Genomic DNA, 16,369 nt, shown 5'->3' with positions numbered 1-16,369 from the left:
AATTCAAAAATACCTCAAAATTATACTGAAGTATAGCACTTGAGTTAATATACATATTTACTTAGATTGTGGCCGTCAAACATATATATTTACAGTAATACAATCATGCATATAAATATCTTACACACATGTTTGTAAAGATAATTTTATATTATATTTAAATTCAGTGTATGTCTTTATTAACGGGTACAGTACTGTCTCTACTTCACCCCTTTTAGACTAGACTATAGACTATATATATTTCAGACTATATATATTTTAGACTATATATTAGACTACAAATAGAGTCTATGGCTTCGCCGGAACAGAAAAGTGTGTTTAGCAGCGCCCCCTGGTGGCCCGCCGTGTAACTCGGCGCAGTGCTCACTGCAGAGGGTGAGCTCAGCTGCCTGTTATTATGTCCACGAACAGGCGCCGCCAACACCCAAACACAGTGCGACAAAACAGGAGAGTGGCGCTCAAAACCACCGGCTAATGAATGAGTGCGCAGGAGGAGCCATGAGTCACGAATGAAGTCTGCAGGATGTCTTTCAAGGTAAACCAGCTTTCTCCATCAATCATTCTCAGCACGCAGCTACAGAGGGCCTCCATGAAAAAAACAGATCACACCTGCCTCCTCTTAAAGTGTGCACTTATTCATTTCTAGGGTTTATTTAACGACGTGGCGTATTGAACTGTTAAAGCTTAGCAGACGTTTGTCTGGCTGGATTTGAATGCCATACAGTCTCGCTCTGTGTGCAGGTGCGTGCGCGTACAGTATGTGGGTATAACGGTATCAATTGGCTTGTGGTCGTGTGCACGTGAATATGTGTGCGTGTGTCTGTGTTCTGGTTTTATGCATGTTGTGGGGACATAAATCTGTTAATGCACATTATGGAGTCTTGTGCTACTTTGGAGGTCAACAATGTCAACATAATTCATCAATGAGTCATCACAGATGAGAGTGAAATTTTGGTTTAAACTTGTTTGGGCAAGTAGTAACTATATGTGTGTGTGTGTGTGTGTGTGTGTGTGTGTGTGTGTGTGTGTGTGTGTGTGTGTGTGTGTGTGTGTGTGTTATTGATCCTTTTGCACACCTGATTGGTGACTCACCTGTCATCCATGTACAGAAACATTAGCCCGTGTACCTCTGTACTTAGTGACACCTGAATACACTCTACTGTTGTTGTTACTGTCTGCTGCCAGTGTGTGTAATTCTATAATGGTGGTTTCAGGTCAGTGTTTGTTGTGTGTATTTACCCTCCAGAAGGAAACACCCCTGTCTAATGCTGTTTTTTGGGCAGCGAGGAAGGGGAACTTGGCTCTGCTTCAGCTGCTGCTCAACAGCGGGCGTGTGGACGCTGACTGCAGAGACAGTGTACGGACGCTGCATGTCCTGGCTGCTCAGCTGCACGCTTTAACCATAACCCACCTGTGGTAGGGACACAGAGAGCTTCAAGCCTTACCTCTGTGGTGCATGAGTTCGTGTGTGCACCATTACGATTTCACATCCATGTATATATCATTTTCTCCATCATAATAAAGGTTGGGAGTTTCACATCTTAAGATTGAAATCAGAATTCAGTGGTTTCATCATCAGATTTAAAGCAACTTTCATCAACTCCTCCTAATAAAACGAACATGCTGCTGATTTATTAATGGGATGCTTCTTTTCAGTATGGAACAACAGCGCTGATGGTGGCGTCATACAGCGGCCATTATGAGTGTGTCAAAGAACTTATCATGCAAGGAGCTGAGATCAACTACCAGAGAGAGGTATGCTGGGAAAATAACCTGATGACTTTTCTGAACTACAAACTGCATCTGGAGTCTGTCAGAGACCCCAGGAAGTCAATCAGAGACCCCAGGAAGTCAATCAGAGACCCCAGGAAGTCACTGTACTCAGCCTGGAAATCATCTGGCACCAACCCCTTAAAAATTTTTGCTTTTACATTTTGGTTTTCAACATGATTAAACAAATATATAATGTGTTCATTTGTGAGTTTTCAAGGTGTTAATAGGTAGATTTGTCTTTACCTACCAGCAACACTGTTCCTCCCTTTTTCCAGCCTCTGTGTTTCCAGTCATTGCATCATACTATAATCACAGTGATTAAAACTGAAGCTGTGAGTAATCGTCTGGCAGAGTCAGACTAGGTCAGGATTAAACATATGTGATATAATTATTAATTTGTGAGCTTTAGAGGTGTTCATTTGTGGATGTTTCTTACCTGCAGGCAGTGCCAGGCTAGCTTTGCCCCTCTTTGTCCAGCCAATGTGCTAAACTAAGCTAAGCTGGTGGCTACCATTGGTGACTCCAGGAAGTTGCAATAGACAGGCATACATCCCCATCATAAACTGTCCGTTTTATACTTAAGTTTTTGTATGAATTATGTATTCATGTTTCCTGTCTTTGTGCTAACCTAAGCTGACTGTCTTTTGGCTGTAGCTTTAAATTAAAAAGGCACACAGACATGAGAGAGGCATACATTTTCTTATTCAAGTCTCTGTAACAAAAGCAGATTAGGCATATTTCACAACACGTCCAACTATTTCTTTAAATAATAGTCTTTAATGCTAATTTAATGTATGAAAAGTTGTTTTGCTGTAAGAAAACACATCAGTACACATGTCACAGCTTGAGTTTGAGAATAGCAACCTTCTGGGGAACATGGTTAGAACATTAAATCCACCATATTCAACTTAGACACTTACATTTATTCTGTTCCTCAGTTTGAATATGGAGAAATGTTGTGTTGACCTAAAAGGGTCATTGTATTAAACAGCAGTGTTGATTTTTATGGTCCTTTCCAGACCGGTTCTACCGCTCTGTTCTTCGCCTCCCAGCAGGGATACCATGACGTTGTCAAGCTCCTCTTTGAATTCGGTGCCTCCACTGAATTCCAGACAAAGGTATGTTGCAGGGCACAATGACAGCCTTTATAACACTGGGTGTGATGGAGAATGTTATCATTCAGAATGCATCATATGGAAATAAAGAGACAAAGTGTGCTGCTGACTTCCACCTCTTTAAACAGGTTTTCTCTGCAGCTCACAGTGGTGACCTCCAGCTGTTGTGGTGACTTGCTACTTTGTCATTCTTGTGAGCTGTCTCGTGTTTTTGTGGCAGGACGGTGGCACAGCCCTCACTGTCGCCTCTCAGTACGGTCACTCCAAGGTGGTGGACACCCTGTTGAAGAATGGAGCCAATGTTCACGACCAGCTGAATGTGAGCTCCTTTTCAATCCACATTTCCAGCCTCTTTAGGCCTGTATTCTCTCACTCTTTGTGCCCCTTCATGGTGCTGTGCTAGGCCTCATTGTCTGGCACGAAAATGATGGTTAGTCGCACACAATGTCCCAGAAGCTGGAATCCAGCCTCTCAGGTTTCTGCAGACTGCTGAGTCACACGTGAATCACATTGGGCCAGATTAGTGTGCGTCTTTAGGCCGGGCAAAACAAGCCGAGTGCACAAGAGTGCATTTATAAATAGGAGTAATATATCTTACTAATTTCATTTTTTTTGCCTACTTGGAAGCTTTTCTGAGGTTTTTTTTTAGCACTCTATGTACCACACAAAAGTATTACCCTGTGTATGAGATGATTCCTTTATATTTCAGGATGGGGCCACCTCCCTGTTCCTCGCTGCCCAGGAGGGTCACGTGACTGTGATTCGTCAGCTGCTGTCGTCAGGTGCCAAGGTTAACCAAGCGAGGGAGGTAATGTCCTCGTCCGTCTCCTCTCACGTCTGCATCAGTTCTACTACCCCTCTTTCTCGTCACCTCCTCCCTCTTATGTCCTCTTTCTCTGAAACCCCTTCCTCGTCCATGTGCTCTCCAGGATGGCACTGCCCCCCTGTGGATGGCAGCTCAGATGGGTCACAGTGAGGTGGTGAGGGTGCTGCTCTTGCGCGGTGCAGATCGGGATGCTGACAGACAAGTACATTGATCTTTTGGGACTATTGAAGCACATAAAAGTGTAAATGAAGGGATTATTATTATTGACTGGTACTATTCAGTCCAGCTGTCACCAACTAGGCCACAAAGCCTCGGAAAGCATGACATCAGACAAACAGGCTCCCATTTTTACGTATATTTTCTGAGTGAAAAAAGTAACATTGGTAAGGAGAGCCTCACACTCCTGCTGATGAGAACCATGTGATGTAGTCAAAAGCCTCAGAGGAAGTAAGTGCACCTGGCCTGGAGATCTTTTTTAAATAATTGTATGCTTTCTCTGCTGTCGTTCAAGGATGGATCAACTGCGTTATTCAAAGCAGCTATGAAAGGACACAGCAGCGTCATCGAGGAACTCCTCAAGTTTTCTCCTTCACTTGGCCTTCTCAAGGTAAAACCTGCTGCCATAGACGTTATGCCCTTTGGGAAATGTGCATATTTCGTAGGGAATCATTTCCAGTCGTTGCATCGTAAACATTGTAGGACCAGAAAAAAATGTTGGTAGCTGATTGGTCTGTCTGTCAGAGTGGCTGAGCAAACTTTAATGTGAACAGTGTTTCCACATTGTAATCACAGTGAAGAAAACTGAACCTGTGAGCGATAGTCTGGTGTAAGTGGATTTTGCTACCTGTGGCCAGAGCCAATCGAGTGTTTTCCCCCTGTTTCCAGTCTTTGTGCTAAACTAAGCTAACCGACTGCTGGCTCTAGCTTATTATTTTGTTTGCAGATATGAGAGCGATATTAATCTTTTAATCTATCACTCGGCAAGAAAGTGAATGAATGTCAAAACATTTCTTTAATACTATCAAAGAGCAAGTAATACTTATATTAAACACTTATGCCATGTCTCCAGAATGGCTCTACTGCCCTTCATGCTGCTGTTATGGGTGGAAATCTTCGAGTTGTTCTGCTGCTGCTTGGGGCCAATGCAGACCCCGCACTACCCAACACGGTAAGTCACATTGAATTGAAATATGACACAAAAACCAGACAGAACATGAGTCGACAACTGCGACTCAGGACGTTTTTCTTGTGTTTTGCAGAATAATGAACTTCCTGCAGATCTTACAAAGAGCGATCGCATCCTAAAGCTTTTACGTCCAAAAATCTTAAACGGAGACAGCTGATGACAACCCAGGCTCCTGCCTTTATTCCTGCCTGTACCACACTGATGATGCGTATCGAGGGAAAAAATACAACAACAGTGTCAAATCTACTCAACTACTATATGTTCTGTACCCGGTGCTTGCTTTTGATTGTGACTGAAATGAATCTATCATATGCTGAACAAACCTGGACTAAATATAAAGTAACATAAAACACATTTGTCTGCCATGTGCATCATCTCCTTTATGCTGTTGTTCTACAGTTTATGGATTTATTTTGTTTACCCCAGGTGTTGTAAGATTTCTAGATATTTTGCACACTGTTTATTTGCCTTTTTAATAAATAAAATAAAGTGTACGTTTATTTATTAATGCAGGAGTGTCTATGTGCATGTTTATGATGATAATGGCATTTTATTTTGAAAAATTTGGTTTTGCAATGGGGAAAATAGGCAGTCTTAATAATAAAACAATAAGATAACATAATGCAGTGAACAATATGATTTCTGAGTTATAAAGGCGAATATTCACTAGAGGTCAGTATTAGTGTACACCTGTAACTCACCCGTACCGTGATCGAGTCATGTAACTTACGTGTTGTTTTTAAATTTGTAATAATAATTAATTATCAATATTGTCATCTCTGTGCTGACTTTGATTGATTATATTCCTTTTAAAAAGTGTGAATTAAATATCAAGTTTACAAATGACAAGAACATCGCGTCACGTGACCACCGCGGAAGTGACAGTCGAGCTGTTGTGGATGCGGAAGAAAAAACTTTGGGATGTTTTGCGATTTTAGTTGTCCGACAATAAAACTAATGTAGCAGGTAACGTTTACAAAAAAAAAAAATCCGGTTTAGTATCCTGTCTGAAGTTGACCAACATAACAACACGTAATGGCCGGCGGTAATTTACAGGTGAGTGTCACTTTTGCTCAGCGAGCTACCTGCTTACATAAGACCGTGTCAACACATTTTTATTCGGCTTTCTATTAAAGCAGCAAACTGGTAGCTTTTCATTATTTTAAAATGGCTAATTAAGTGACAAAATGTACGCCAAAGTAAACTTCTGTACTTCAAAATGAAATATAAAGGGTGTAAAACGAACAACTAATGGCCTCATTAACGGTTATTAAATCATTATAAATGCTTTATGGATCAGTTAAGAGTTATAATATCAACAGTTAGGTTGGTAGGCTTTGAAACATGTCTTTTCTAGCTGTTAACAGTTTTATGGCAATGGAAAGTAACGAAGTACATTTACTCAAGTACTGCACTTAAATATAACTTTGATGGACCTTACTTTAGTATTTCAATTTTCTTTGCTATTTTTTTGCTGACTTTTCAACAATTCAGAGGGCAGTGCTGTACTTTTTACATTTATTTGACAGTTTCTGTTTTATCTGATTTATAAAATACACAACACTTTGTTAAATAATAACCCAGTGGTTCCCAATTTCTTTGTGTTGTGACTGTTTACAAAAAAAACAAAACAACAACAACAGTATATAGTTGTATATAAGGTAAAAGTAGCCAATACTTATCAAAAACAGACCCTTTTTGTGACCCTTCAAAAGAGGTCCGACCCCAAGCTTGGGAACCACGGTAGTAAATTCTCCAAATGTGTAATCATATCACTTGTTTTATGATGGTGCACCAATCATATAGAAATCCCCAAATCATTAGTGATAATATCATAACAGCAATAACAATAATCAGTCAGAGGCAGAATCAGTACCTTTACTTTTGGTACTTTGGTGTTTCTAATTAGGCTAAAGGCTGTTTTAGTAGTTTAACTTAGCATTACTTATCGGGTACCTGCTTATAAAACTTGACTATTACCAAACAGGAAGCATAAACACCATCCGAAAGGATTTATCACAACCTGGAAAACACAAGAAATGTTTGTATTATACGCATCTAACCAATCCCGAAGTGTTGATTTACTAGCCATTAATAAATCCATTAATTGCCATTAATAAGCCCTTTAAAGTATGCCTCATATAAAGTTGTTCTGTTGATCCTTCTCTTCCATGTTTGTTCTCAGAAAGCTATAGATTTGGTGAGCAAAGCTTCAGAAGAAGACAAGGCCAAAAACTATGAAGAGGCCCTCAGGTGTTATCAGCATGCAGTCCAGTACTTCCTGCATGTTGTCAAGTGTGAGGAACTTGATTCGTACCAGTTATTTAATTCTTGCGGTGATACATTGACCCCTATTCTACACAGCACCATGACCTAAGTGACTAAGTGTGTGTTGTTATTGGTGCAGATGAGGCCAAGGGCGATCGAGCCAAGCAGAGCATCAGGGCCAAGTGTGCCGACTACCTGGACAGAGCCGAGCAGCTGAAGGAATATCTGAAGAAGAAGGAGGCGAGTCCTCCGGCCAAACCTGTCAAAGAGTCCCAGTCTGGAGACAAAGGGTGAGACTGACCAATAAATATGAAATGAGTTGCTGTGGTAACTATTGACAGTCACTGTTCTGAGTTATTTACATTTAATTGTTTATGATGAGATTATAAGCAGTTTATTATTAAGGACATTTTCACCAAATTTTCCTCCTAAAATGTAATTGTGGTTCATGTTTTATTATTGGAATATGTAAGGAAGGAAACAATCACGTTGTATCTGTTGCTTGAACACACATAGTCTGCGCCTGCACGGTCTACCATTATGTTTGTGTGTGGTTAAAATAGGTGCCTCTGAGTTACACTTAATAAATTTAAGTTTTTGTCAGGACTTTTCTAAGAATCCATAGTTCCACGACGGAATAAAATACAAACAAATCTCAATGTGTGCTGTTTTTGTTTTGTTTTAGGAGTGAAAGTGATGAAGGGGATGACCCGGAGAAGAAAAAGTTCCAAAATCAACTCTCAGGTGAGCTACACTGTTACAGACTTTAATTACATTTCATAAAATGATAATTGCTCTGATCTATAAAGTGTTTATGAAACTCCCCTCTCTTACAGGTGCCATTGTTATGGAAAAGCCAAACATAAAGTGGGACGATGTAGCTGGACTTGAAGGAGCCAAAGAAGCCTTAAAAGAAGCTGTTATCCTGCCCATCAAGTTCCCTCATCTGTTCACAGGTACTGAAAAGAGAGTTTTACACCTTATTAAATGAATGTGAATGTGTGGGTGTTTTTTTAAAAAAAAACTGCTTCATCTATTTGTGTAGGAAAGCGGACTCCTTGGAGAGGGATCCTTCTATTTGGCCCTCCAGGAACAGGAAAATCATACCTGGCCAAGGCGGTGGCCACAGAAGCCAACAACTCCACCTTCTTCTCCATCTCCTCCTCTGACCTCGTGTCCAAGTGGCTGGGGGAAAGTGAAAAGTGAGGCAATTGTTCTTTACAGCATGATAAAGCCTTGGATATGAGAACCTGCCTATCAGAAGAAAAAAAACAACATGTCTCTCCACCTCTGTTTGTCTCCAGGTTGGTGAAGAACCTGTTCAGTTTAGCGCGAGAGCACAAGCCGTCGATCATTTTCATCGACGAGATCGACTCCCTCTGTGGCTCCAGGAGCGAAAACGAAAGCGAGGCAGCGCGCAGAATAAAGACGGAGTTTCTCGTCCAGATGCAGGGTGAGCAAGAGGAGACAACCTGAAAGTCTGAGATAAGGCCTACAAAGAAAAGAAAAGTCATTCTCCTCTGGGGCTGCGACTAACAGCTTTTATTACCGATTAATCTGCTGATTGTTTTCTCAGTTAATCATTTTGTTTATAAAATGTCAGAAAACAGTGAAACATGTCAGTTATAATTCTCCGCAGCCCAAAGTCCCATGTGAACATTGCTTGTTTTATGTGATCGACATCCCAAAACTCTAAAAGTGTTCAGTTTGCTGTGAGATATGACAAAGAAAGGCAGCAAACTGAGACACAGGAACCAGAAACTATATGCTTAAAAATATGAATCGATTGTCATAATAGTTGCATATTAATTTTCAGTTGAACAATTAGTTGACTAATTGCTGCAGCTCTGTTCTCCTCTCAGGTGTTGGAAATGATAATGAGGGAATCCTGGTCCTGGGAGCAACAAATATACCTTGGACGTTGGACTCAGCTATCAGGAGAAGGTTAGCTTATGTACCCAATCACTTCTCATCGTCATCCAAATCTGGTCATAAGGGAAAACAATCAGACACTAAAAGGTTAAATTCTTCATCATGGCTAAATGAACCTTTTGTCTGTATCTTAGGTTTGAGAAGCGAATCTACATTCCTCTGCCGGAGGAGCACGCCCGCTCCTTCATGTTCAAACTGCATCTGGGCTCCACCCCCAACGGCCTGACGGAGACGGACTTCATGGACCTGGGCAAAAAGACGGAGGGTTACTCTGGAGCTGACATCAGTGTAATCGTCAGGGACGCCCTCATGCAGCCTGTCAGGAGGGTTCAGTCTGCCTCTCACTTTAAGAAGGTAAAAACCACAGTGACTGTGAACTTCACCTGTGCTTTTCATCCTACCGGTCCTATTTCTAACAGAGACTGTATATAAAAATTGACATTGTCTGTGGGTCTCAAAAGTGAAGCCAATGTGGGAGTGCCTTACAGTGCAATACTTCTTACAGCCTCTAGGGGCTCGCTACAAAAAAAAACCTCTGGCTCAAATAGGCTCCCATTTAACTCTTCTCCTAAAATTAAAAGTCAATCATTTTTTTTCTCCAAAAGTCATTATGTTGTCATGAACTAACTTCACTCCTTCTGTTCAGTGTTCTGGTGGTCTTTGTGAAAATAATTATTTCATGAATAAGATATTAGGTCTCAAAGAGAGGTATGTTTGGGGACATGCCGGGGACATGTCTGGGGTGCAGTTTCAAAACGGCCGTTCACCAGTGGGTGACGTCATGGTGGGTTGCCATTTGATTTCTGACTGCAAAAATAAGACTAATATGATGTCATATTTCATAGACTACGCTCAGGTTACCCTCTCTGGTGCGTTTTAATGTCTTTAAGCTCACTATTTTGGTTTCACAACTTTTTTTGGTTCGCCACCCTCATAGCGTTGTTGTTTTTCCACAGCAGTGACCTCTTCGAAACACACTGAACACTACCTACTCCGCTTCAAACAGCAGTCTCCCAACACAGTTAGCAACTAACTGTTTAACAAAATAGAGCATTTATTGTCTTGAGAGCCAGAAATGTACCTCTGGAGGTGGAAAAGGAGAGTGACCTACATTCACCTCGAAGGCAGAAACCCTGACTCAAAATGAATGATATATTTGCTTTGTAAAGTTGGATGTATATTTCAGCTAACAACATGGTAACAAGTTTGCCATATCCACTTGAAATGTGAGAATAAAGAATGTCAATTTGGTGTCTCCAGCTCGTTTCGGCTGCCCACAAGGTTAAAAGAAAATCAGTTATTGCAAGATAAAACTAACCCGTACAGTAAAACCAGTGTGGCTAATGTAGATAATAACTGTATACGTCTCACCTTAAACTGGTTTCACCCAGACGAGGAGTCAGGAATCTATTTGGCGTTTCCTTTGCTGTGTCCTAACTTCTGTCGATCTATTTAAGGTCCGTGGGTCGTCGTGGCACGATCCCAATGTGGTGGTGGAAGACCTGCTGACTCCGTGCTCACCGGGAGATCCCAACGCCATAGAGATGACGTGGATGGACGTCCCTGGGGAGAAACTTCTTGAGCCAGTCGTATCCATGGTAACAACAGACTCCGTGTTGATCGGTATTATTGATAAACACAGTGATCGGGATCTATTCTGACCTGCCTACTATTCTCCGTACAGGCTGACATGCTGAGGTCGCTAACAAGCACCAAGCCGACAGTGAACGAGCAGGACCTGGACAAGCTGAAGAAGTTTACTGAAGATTTTGGTCAGGAGGGCTAATCACACTCACACCCCACTCATAAACAGGACTGCAGGTAGCAGTTATTCTCACTCAGTTATGATTTGGATTTATCTTTTGGTGTATTAAGTGTCAAAAAGAGGCAACTGCAGCCCAAAGGTTCGTTCTTTTTAGTCTGAGAGTTGACTAAAAGAATTGATTCAACTATCAAAATGCTGATTGATTACTTTATTTTATCAACTTACTAATCAACTAAATGTGTTCCAGTACTATTAATCATCAGTCCTCTGAGGCTCATGGTTACATCTGTATTGTTAAGGCTTGTTTGTGTTTCTTTTACTTGTTGCTTTTATTTTGAATATCTCAAACCAAAGTGATATAGTCTTTATTTGTTTTAATTAAATGCATCACGGTTACGTTTTAAAGAAGGATATATAGTTAATACAGTGCCTAAAGAGGGTAGATCCAAGCACCTCTCCAGCACCACATAGCTCTGATTGTAGTCGACTGCGGATTATACTGCTCTCAACACAACTAGGTTCATGGTTTGCTTTTAAAAATGATAATTCACTTTAAAATTTAGGAATACTCTTTTAAACATGTAAATAATTTTATACTGGTATTTTCACAATGATGCTTTTGGAAATGTTTCTAAATTCTGATATAGTTCCCAGTGAGTTATCATGCCTTTGCACATTTTCTGCTAATTTTATTTCAATCCTGTCTTATTAAATCATGTCAACACCTGACTGTATCTTCAAAATAGACTCCACTGTCAAACCTTGGTAGTAAGTTATGTTCTTAGTTATTTATACATCAAACTGTGTTGCCTTTGGGTTTGAAATGTATTTAAGAATTTCTATTGGGGTTTGCAGAGGTTACATAAATAATAAACAAAGGTCATTTGTACTTTTCTTCTACTACTTGATATGTTCTGTGAACAAAAGTCTCAGGGTTAAATAAAGAAAACAAAAATTATTAACTTTGTGAATATATTTAATTGTTAAAATACATGTCTTAGTTAACTATCACATACATTTGCTAAGCCAAATATAGCAGGTTTGATTTATTTTCACATCTACAAACAGTTTAGAAAAATGACATCAATGTTACGCTGCTCGCAAAAAAAAAAAATAATTTACATCCGTTTCATTCGTGTGAATAATAAAGGAAGTACCTTGGTTTGAATGCAAATCAAGAGTTCCGATTTTGAATGCAGTCATAATGAAAATATTAAAGGCTTTTGGAGTAAAAAGTAAAAATCCAGGCCAATTTGAAATGTCACTAAATCTATAAATACTGATTAAACAGACAAATGTTTGTGCTAGCTGCTGCACTGAGCCTACAAAAATGAAAACCAAAACATTAAGTCAAACACTTCAAATGAAAAGCATCCATCAACAGCTGCCAATGAAAAAATTATCATAAATAATGCATGCAAACATATGAGTCAAGAGGAGTGATGTCCCTTTTCACTTATGCAAATAATATTTCCCCATGCACAGACCTATTTCTGGTAAAGACAATTATCATCAAAACCAGATTGCACCAAACGGGCCCCTCAGTCACGCTACAATGACGGTGATTATTGCTTAATACGTATGTGTGCACGTATCTGCACAACAGTCTTCCCGGACTGCCTCCACCACTTACCTGAGGGGCCGAGGAAACGCTGCATATTCACAACCAAAACACAAAGTAGAAGTAAAACAACAAAAGGTACAGTACACAGAAAGGAACACAAATCCTGTAAATAAGAAAACACTTATTCTTGATTTTAAAGATGATTTTGCAAATATAAAGGAAAACTGTGCCTCGTGAAACAGAAACAAACTTGACTAAGAAGACCTGAAGTGTACGTGGAAGAAGGAGTATTTTTCCTGTCATCTTAATAAGTGAGTAACAGTTGTATTTTTTTGGTTAAAAACATTCATAATCAATTCAGACAACACAAAGGGGCTGGGAACCAGTAACACAGGGCTTATGAGAAAGTGCTAATAGTATAGATACATAAGGTATATACCGTACTAATATATACAGTATATATAGGACACAAAGTGAGTAAGTCACTGCCCATCACAATCATGCTTCATAGATGTAGCCCCACAGACACATTTCACTCCAGCTCATGTGACGGCACAGAGAAGAAGCCATTTGCTGTGAATACGGGGGAAGTGTGCGTTATTACATGTAGGTTAGTTGTGACACTAGAAGACAGAGAAGAGAGAGCCGAGTGCCAAACCAGTCGCTGCTCCGGCGAGCATGCCCAGAGCCACATCTCCTCCGTCGTCACGTCGTCGCTCCCGAACAATAACATGGTTCACATCAGGAGCAGCGTACCCACCTACAAAACACAACAGCAGTATGATGCCTTCATGACGTTTTCATTGAAGAAATTCTAACTTTCCTCACTGAATTGCACTGACGCCTTGTAAACATTCAGGTTCCCCTCGGGATGAATTATAATAACTTTTGTGTCCTTAAATTTTGGTGCAGTGCCACCATCAAGTCCAATTATTGGCAAAATATCTGCAAAACTTATGAAACATTCTCAACAGCCTTGGCTGAGCTTTCTATTTAGTGCCAATGTGCAAATATTGGCATACTGACACGATAAACTAAGAATGTAAACATTAAACTGACTGCTAGATATCAGCTTGTTAACATCCTGACATTAGCATTTAGCTCAAAGTATAGTTCACAGAGCTTAATTCATAGCTGTGGACTCAGTCTTAAAATAGAATAATCACTGTAATACAAAAAAATACAGAAAGTATAATAATGGACATAAACTTGATGAACTTGTATCCCTGAGTGGCATCCTAGGTTTAATATTATGGTTTATTTCTGCACTGTGTCCTGAAAAGTTGTTTACCTTGGTACTGATAAGGATAAGCAACAGCGTAGGGCTGCCCATCAGCAGAGTATACAATCTGTGTGGCGTGTGGGGGGGCTGCAACATGGTCTCCGTACGGGCCCGGGGCATAAACCTGCTGAAAAAAGTCACAAAGGACGGCCATTAGTAGCAAGCTCCTTACATAAGAGTCATCTGATTCAGCATTAATACCACAAACAAAGCTTAATGGATCTATTAAGTAATTCCATTACAACACCAGTAGATGGTAGCAGGCTCCTGCTTTCTTTGATGTTTTGTAATAGTCTCTACTTATATCATTGGATTAATTTTCATCTGAGAAGGATTATGTTAAACCAAGCCAATCTGTAACGATTAAATGTGACAAAAACATGAATAAAGTACAAGTGTATTGTGAATAGCTCTATCTTCTGACAGAGTTTGACACTAAAAATTTCACAATTTCCCTCAGTTATGACCAGTTTAAAGAGGTTTGTTTAATGTGTTTTCTCAACAGTATCTGCCTTTTGCCAGCTGTTTATTCCTTTTACCTGTGGGGGAGCATATTCCGAGTAGGGCGGAGGAGCAGACGCCACCACTTCCTGTGCAAAGCCGATCTGAGGGGTAGCGACAACCTAAAAATATCAATCAACAGCAATAAGGGCAAGAAAACCGAGTTACATGACGTTAAGACAAATGCATATCAAATATTACTCCCACAAAGACAGTTATTTTAACTGTACTGAGGTTGTCATCATAGCAGTATAGAAAACAAGTGTATGAATTATTCCATACAGCCAGGTACAGATGAGAAAAATACCACTATCCTCCAGTCTTGGATCATGGAAATAACATTTTCTTAACAGTCTGACTTCGGTTTTAGTCAGAGCTCACTCATTTAATAAGACAGATAATGATTGACATACTGATTTTACAACAACTTTCTGGACTTAATTTGGTAAACAAAGCAAACCCACAATTGCTTTTAAATGTAGCAAAATCTCACCGCGTTAATTCTGGCATCCTGAAGTGCCATTGTCCATGCCCTGCAACCAAAAGAGGAAAACATGTCATCTTGGTGTTAAAATGTCTATTCTGAAAACATAAACTCTAAATGTTTAACTTCACCAAAAATAAATAATAATTCATCACACTGATTTAATGACTCGGTGTGTATAAACAGACTTACAGAGCATCGTCTGCGCTGTCTGCACACAGGCTGATGACCCGTCCATCTCTGCACACTATCTGGAGCAAGGCATCGCGGGTCTTCCCCTCCGGTGGGTTCAGCTCTGAGAAGCAATACAGCAGGACAAACACAAAGGTGGCACAAATAAAACGGAAGCAAAAAGGTGGGTAATAACACCAGCGAGCGTGAGCCAGCGACATCGACACAAACACACGACAAGTACCCTGACATGCAGCAGAGCCACGGATGTTAATGCAGTTGACCCTCATGTGGATGTCGTCCTCCATGTCACGTCGCTGTTGATCGTTGTAGAACACCAGTCGTCCGTCAGCCCACAAGTCAAACCAGTTTCTCTTCCAGCGACGCAGTATGGTGCCTTACATGGAAACGTGCAACAGTCAGGTTCACTTTGTGTTGACAGGATGTCATAACAACAACAACAACAACAACAACACTATCTGGATGTGAGACAACACTAACGAGCTGGTACATTGTGGACATGTATGACTACTCACTTTGTCGATGGAGCCAGCCACTCTTTACCATGGCCATCTTAGAAGTAACACCTGAAACAATGACATGAGACAGGAGCTGCCATTACTGAAGCAGCCTGATGACTGGGCGTGTCGTACCTAAAAAAGACCCCTCGTGACGGCTAGCGCTATAATAGACATAGAAAACAAAATTAATTAATTAATTAATAAATAAATAAAAAGTAGGCAGGAACGACGATGTTTTCTTACAGATGACTAAGCTTATCACGAGATCACGAGATTTGATTTAGCAACTTTATATGAGCTCGTGAAAGGAAACACATGGACTCCGTGTGGTAACACGCGTCACGTGACGTCACGCCGGCTGACCGCCGTTCAACGCACTTTCTGTTAAAACCCTTAATTAGACCGTTGTTTTGGTTATTAAGAGGACAATTAGCTCGCTCAGTGTTACTGGCTTCAAGTAGTGGCAGGCCAGTTGTGAGCAGGTCAGTGTGACAAAGTGTTGCATACCTGACAACCCCGTAATTAACCTGAATAAACTGATGTGTTTTTATTAATAACTAGTTGTTGTGATTGTTATCGCTGTTTGAAGTTAGCTAGCTGACCCGTTAGCCTTAGTTCACAGTGATAATAGAGAGATATTACACTGAAACTTCTTCTCATAAAGTCAGATAATAGTCCACTAATGGGTAAAGACGCTTCCCGGTACGGCGACTTACTTGGTTTCTTGTACGTTTTGAGAAAAGATTCAAGTCTTTAGCGAAGATAAAGCAAACACGGAAGTGAAACGCGAAGGAAAAAAAAAAGAAGAAGATGATGATGATGATGATGACTTCCTTTGGAGCAAAAAATAAATAAATAAAAAAAAAGCGGACCGATAAACCGAGTGGTCACTGGCCGGTCGTCACCGTCGGCCCCGCACACACAGCGTCTTCATCAGCGTTGGATGTCCTCGGAGAGGGAGGCGTTTGTTTTGAATGACGT

General features: G+C 40.5%; 3 protein-coding genes across 8 annotated transcripts; 2 read left to right on the top strand and 1 right to left on the bottom strand.

The window, feature by feature from the left end:
• Positions 1–348: 348 nt before the first annotated feature.
• ankrd29 (ankyrin repeat domain 29) lies at positions 349–5,400 on the top strand. 5 transcript variants are annotated; one of them, XM_069150633.1, is made up of 10 exons: positions 349–535; positions 1,247–1,357; positions 1,657–1,755; positions 2,793–2,891; positions 3,109–3,207; positions 3,598–3,696; positions 3,818–3,916; positions 4,226–4,321; positions 4,784–4,882; positions 4,974–5,400. In XM_069150633.1, exons 1-10 carry the CDS (start codon positions 524–526, stop codon positions 5,055–5,057), a joined length of 897 nt encoding a protein of 298 aa, XP_069006734.1. In that variant the 5' UTR covers positions 349–523; the 3' UTR covers positions 5,058–5,400. The 5 variants fall into 5 exon arrangements, with proteins under 5 accessions (XP_069006734.1, XP_069006737.1, XP_069006735.1 ...); XM_069150636.1 differs by lacking the exon at positions 1,247–1,357; XM_069150634.1 differs by lacking the exon at positions 349–535 and having other exon boundaries at positions 543–1,357; positions 3,818–3,868.
• A 103-nt stretch (positions 5,401–5,503) lies between these two features.
• Positions 5,504–11,805, top strand: LOC138198894 (vacuolar protein sorting-associated protein 4B-like). The gene is made up of 11 exons (XM_069150630.1): positions 5,504–5,956; positions 7,086–7,197; positions 7,308–7,458; positions 7,854–7,912; positions 8,005–8,124; positions 8,214–8,370; positions 8,473–8,621; positions 9,031–9,112; positions 9,235–9,454; positions 10,558–10,698; positions 10,785–11,805. Exons 1-11 carry the CDS (start codon positions 5,936–5,938, stop codon positions 10,884–10,886), a joined length of 1,314 nt encoding a protein of 437 aa, XP_069006731.1. The 5' UTR covers positions 5,504–5,935; the 3' UTR covers positions 10,887–11,805.
• An 18-nt stretch (positions 11,806–11,823) lies between these two features.
• plekhb2 (pleckstrin homology domain containing, family B (evectins) member 2) lies at positions 11,824–16,341 on the bottom strand. 2 transcript variants are annotated; one of them, XM_069150629.1, is made up of 8 exons: positions 16,105–16,341; positions 15,404–15,454; positions 15,112–15,264; positions 14,889–14,991; positions 14,706–14,745; positions 14,251–14,334; positions 13,721–13,835; positions 11,824–13,189 (listed from the first exon to the last, which is right to left on the bottom strand). In XM_069150629.1, the coding sequence occupies exons 2-8, from the start codon at positions 15,438–15,440 to the stop codon at positions 13,053–13,055; spliced, it is 669 nt and encodes a 222-aa protein (XP_069006730.1). In that variant the 5' UTR covers positions 15,441–15,454; positions 16,105–16,341; the 3' UTR covers positions 11,824–13,052. The 2 variants fall into 2 exon arrangements, with proteins under 2 accessions (XP_069006730.1, XP_069006729.1); XM_069150628.1 differs by having other exon boundaries at positions 13,721–13,838; positions 16,105–16,340.
• Between the last annotated feature and the right edge of the window lie 28 nt (positions 16,342–16,369).

This window comes from Embiotoca jacksoni, unplaced genomic scaffold, assembly GCF_022577435.1.
Source record: "Embiotoca jacksoni isolate LCO1_2020_lvr unplaced genomic scaffold, fEmbJac1.0.p SCAF_16, whole genome shotgun sequence".
Lineage (NCBI taxonomy): Eukaryota > Metazoa > Chordata > Actinopteri > Embiotocidae > Embiotoca > Embiotoca jacksoni.
Note: the sequence above shows the minus strand (reverse complement) of the source record. Positions and strands in the feature narration are given on the sequence as shown.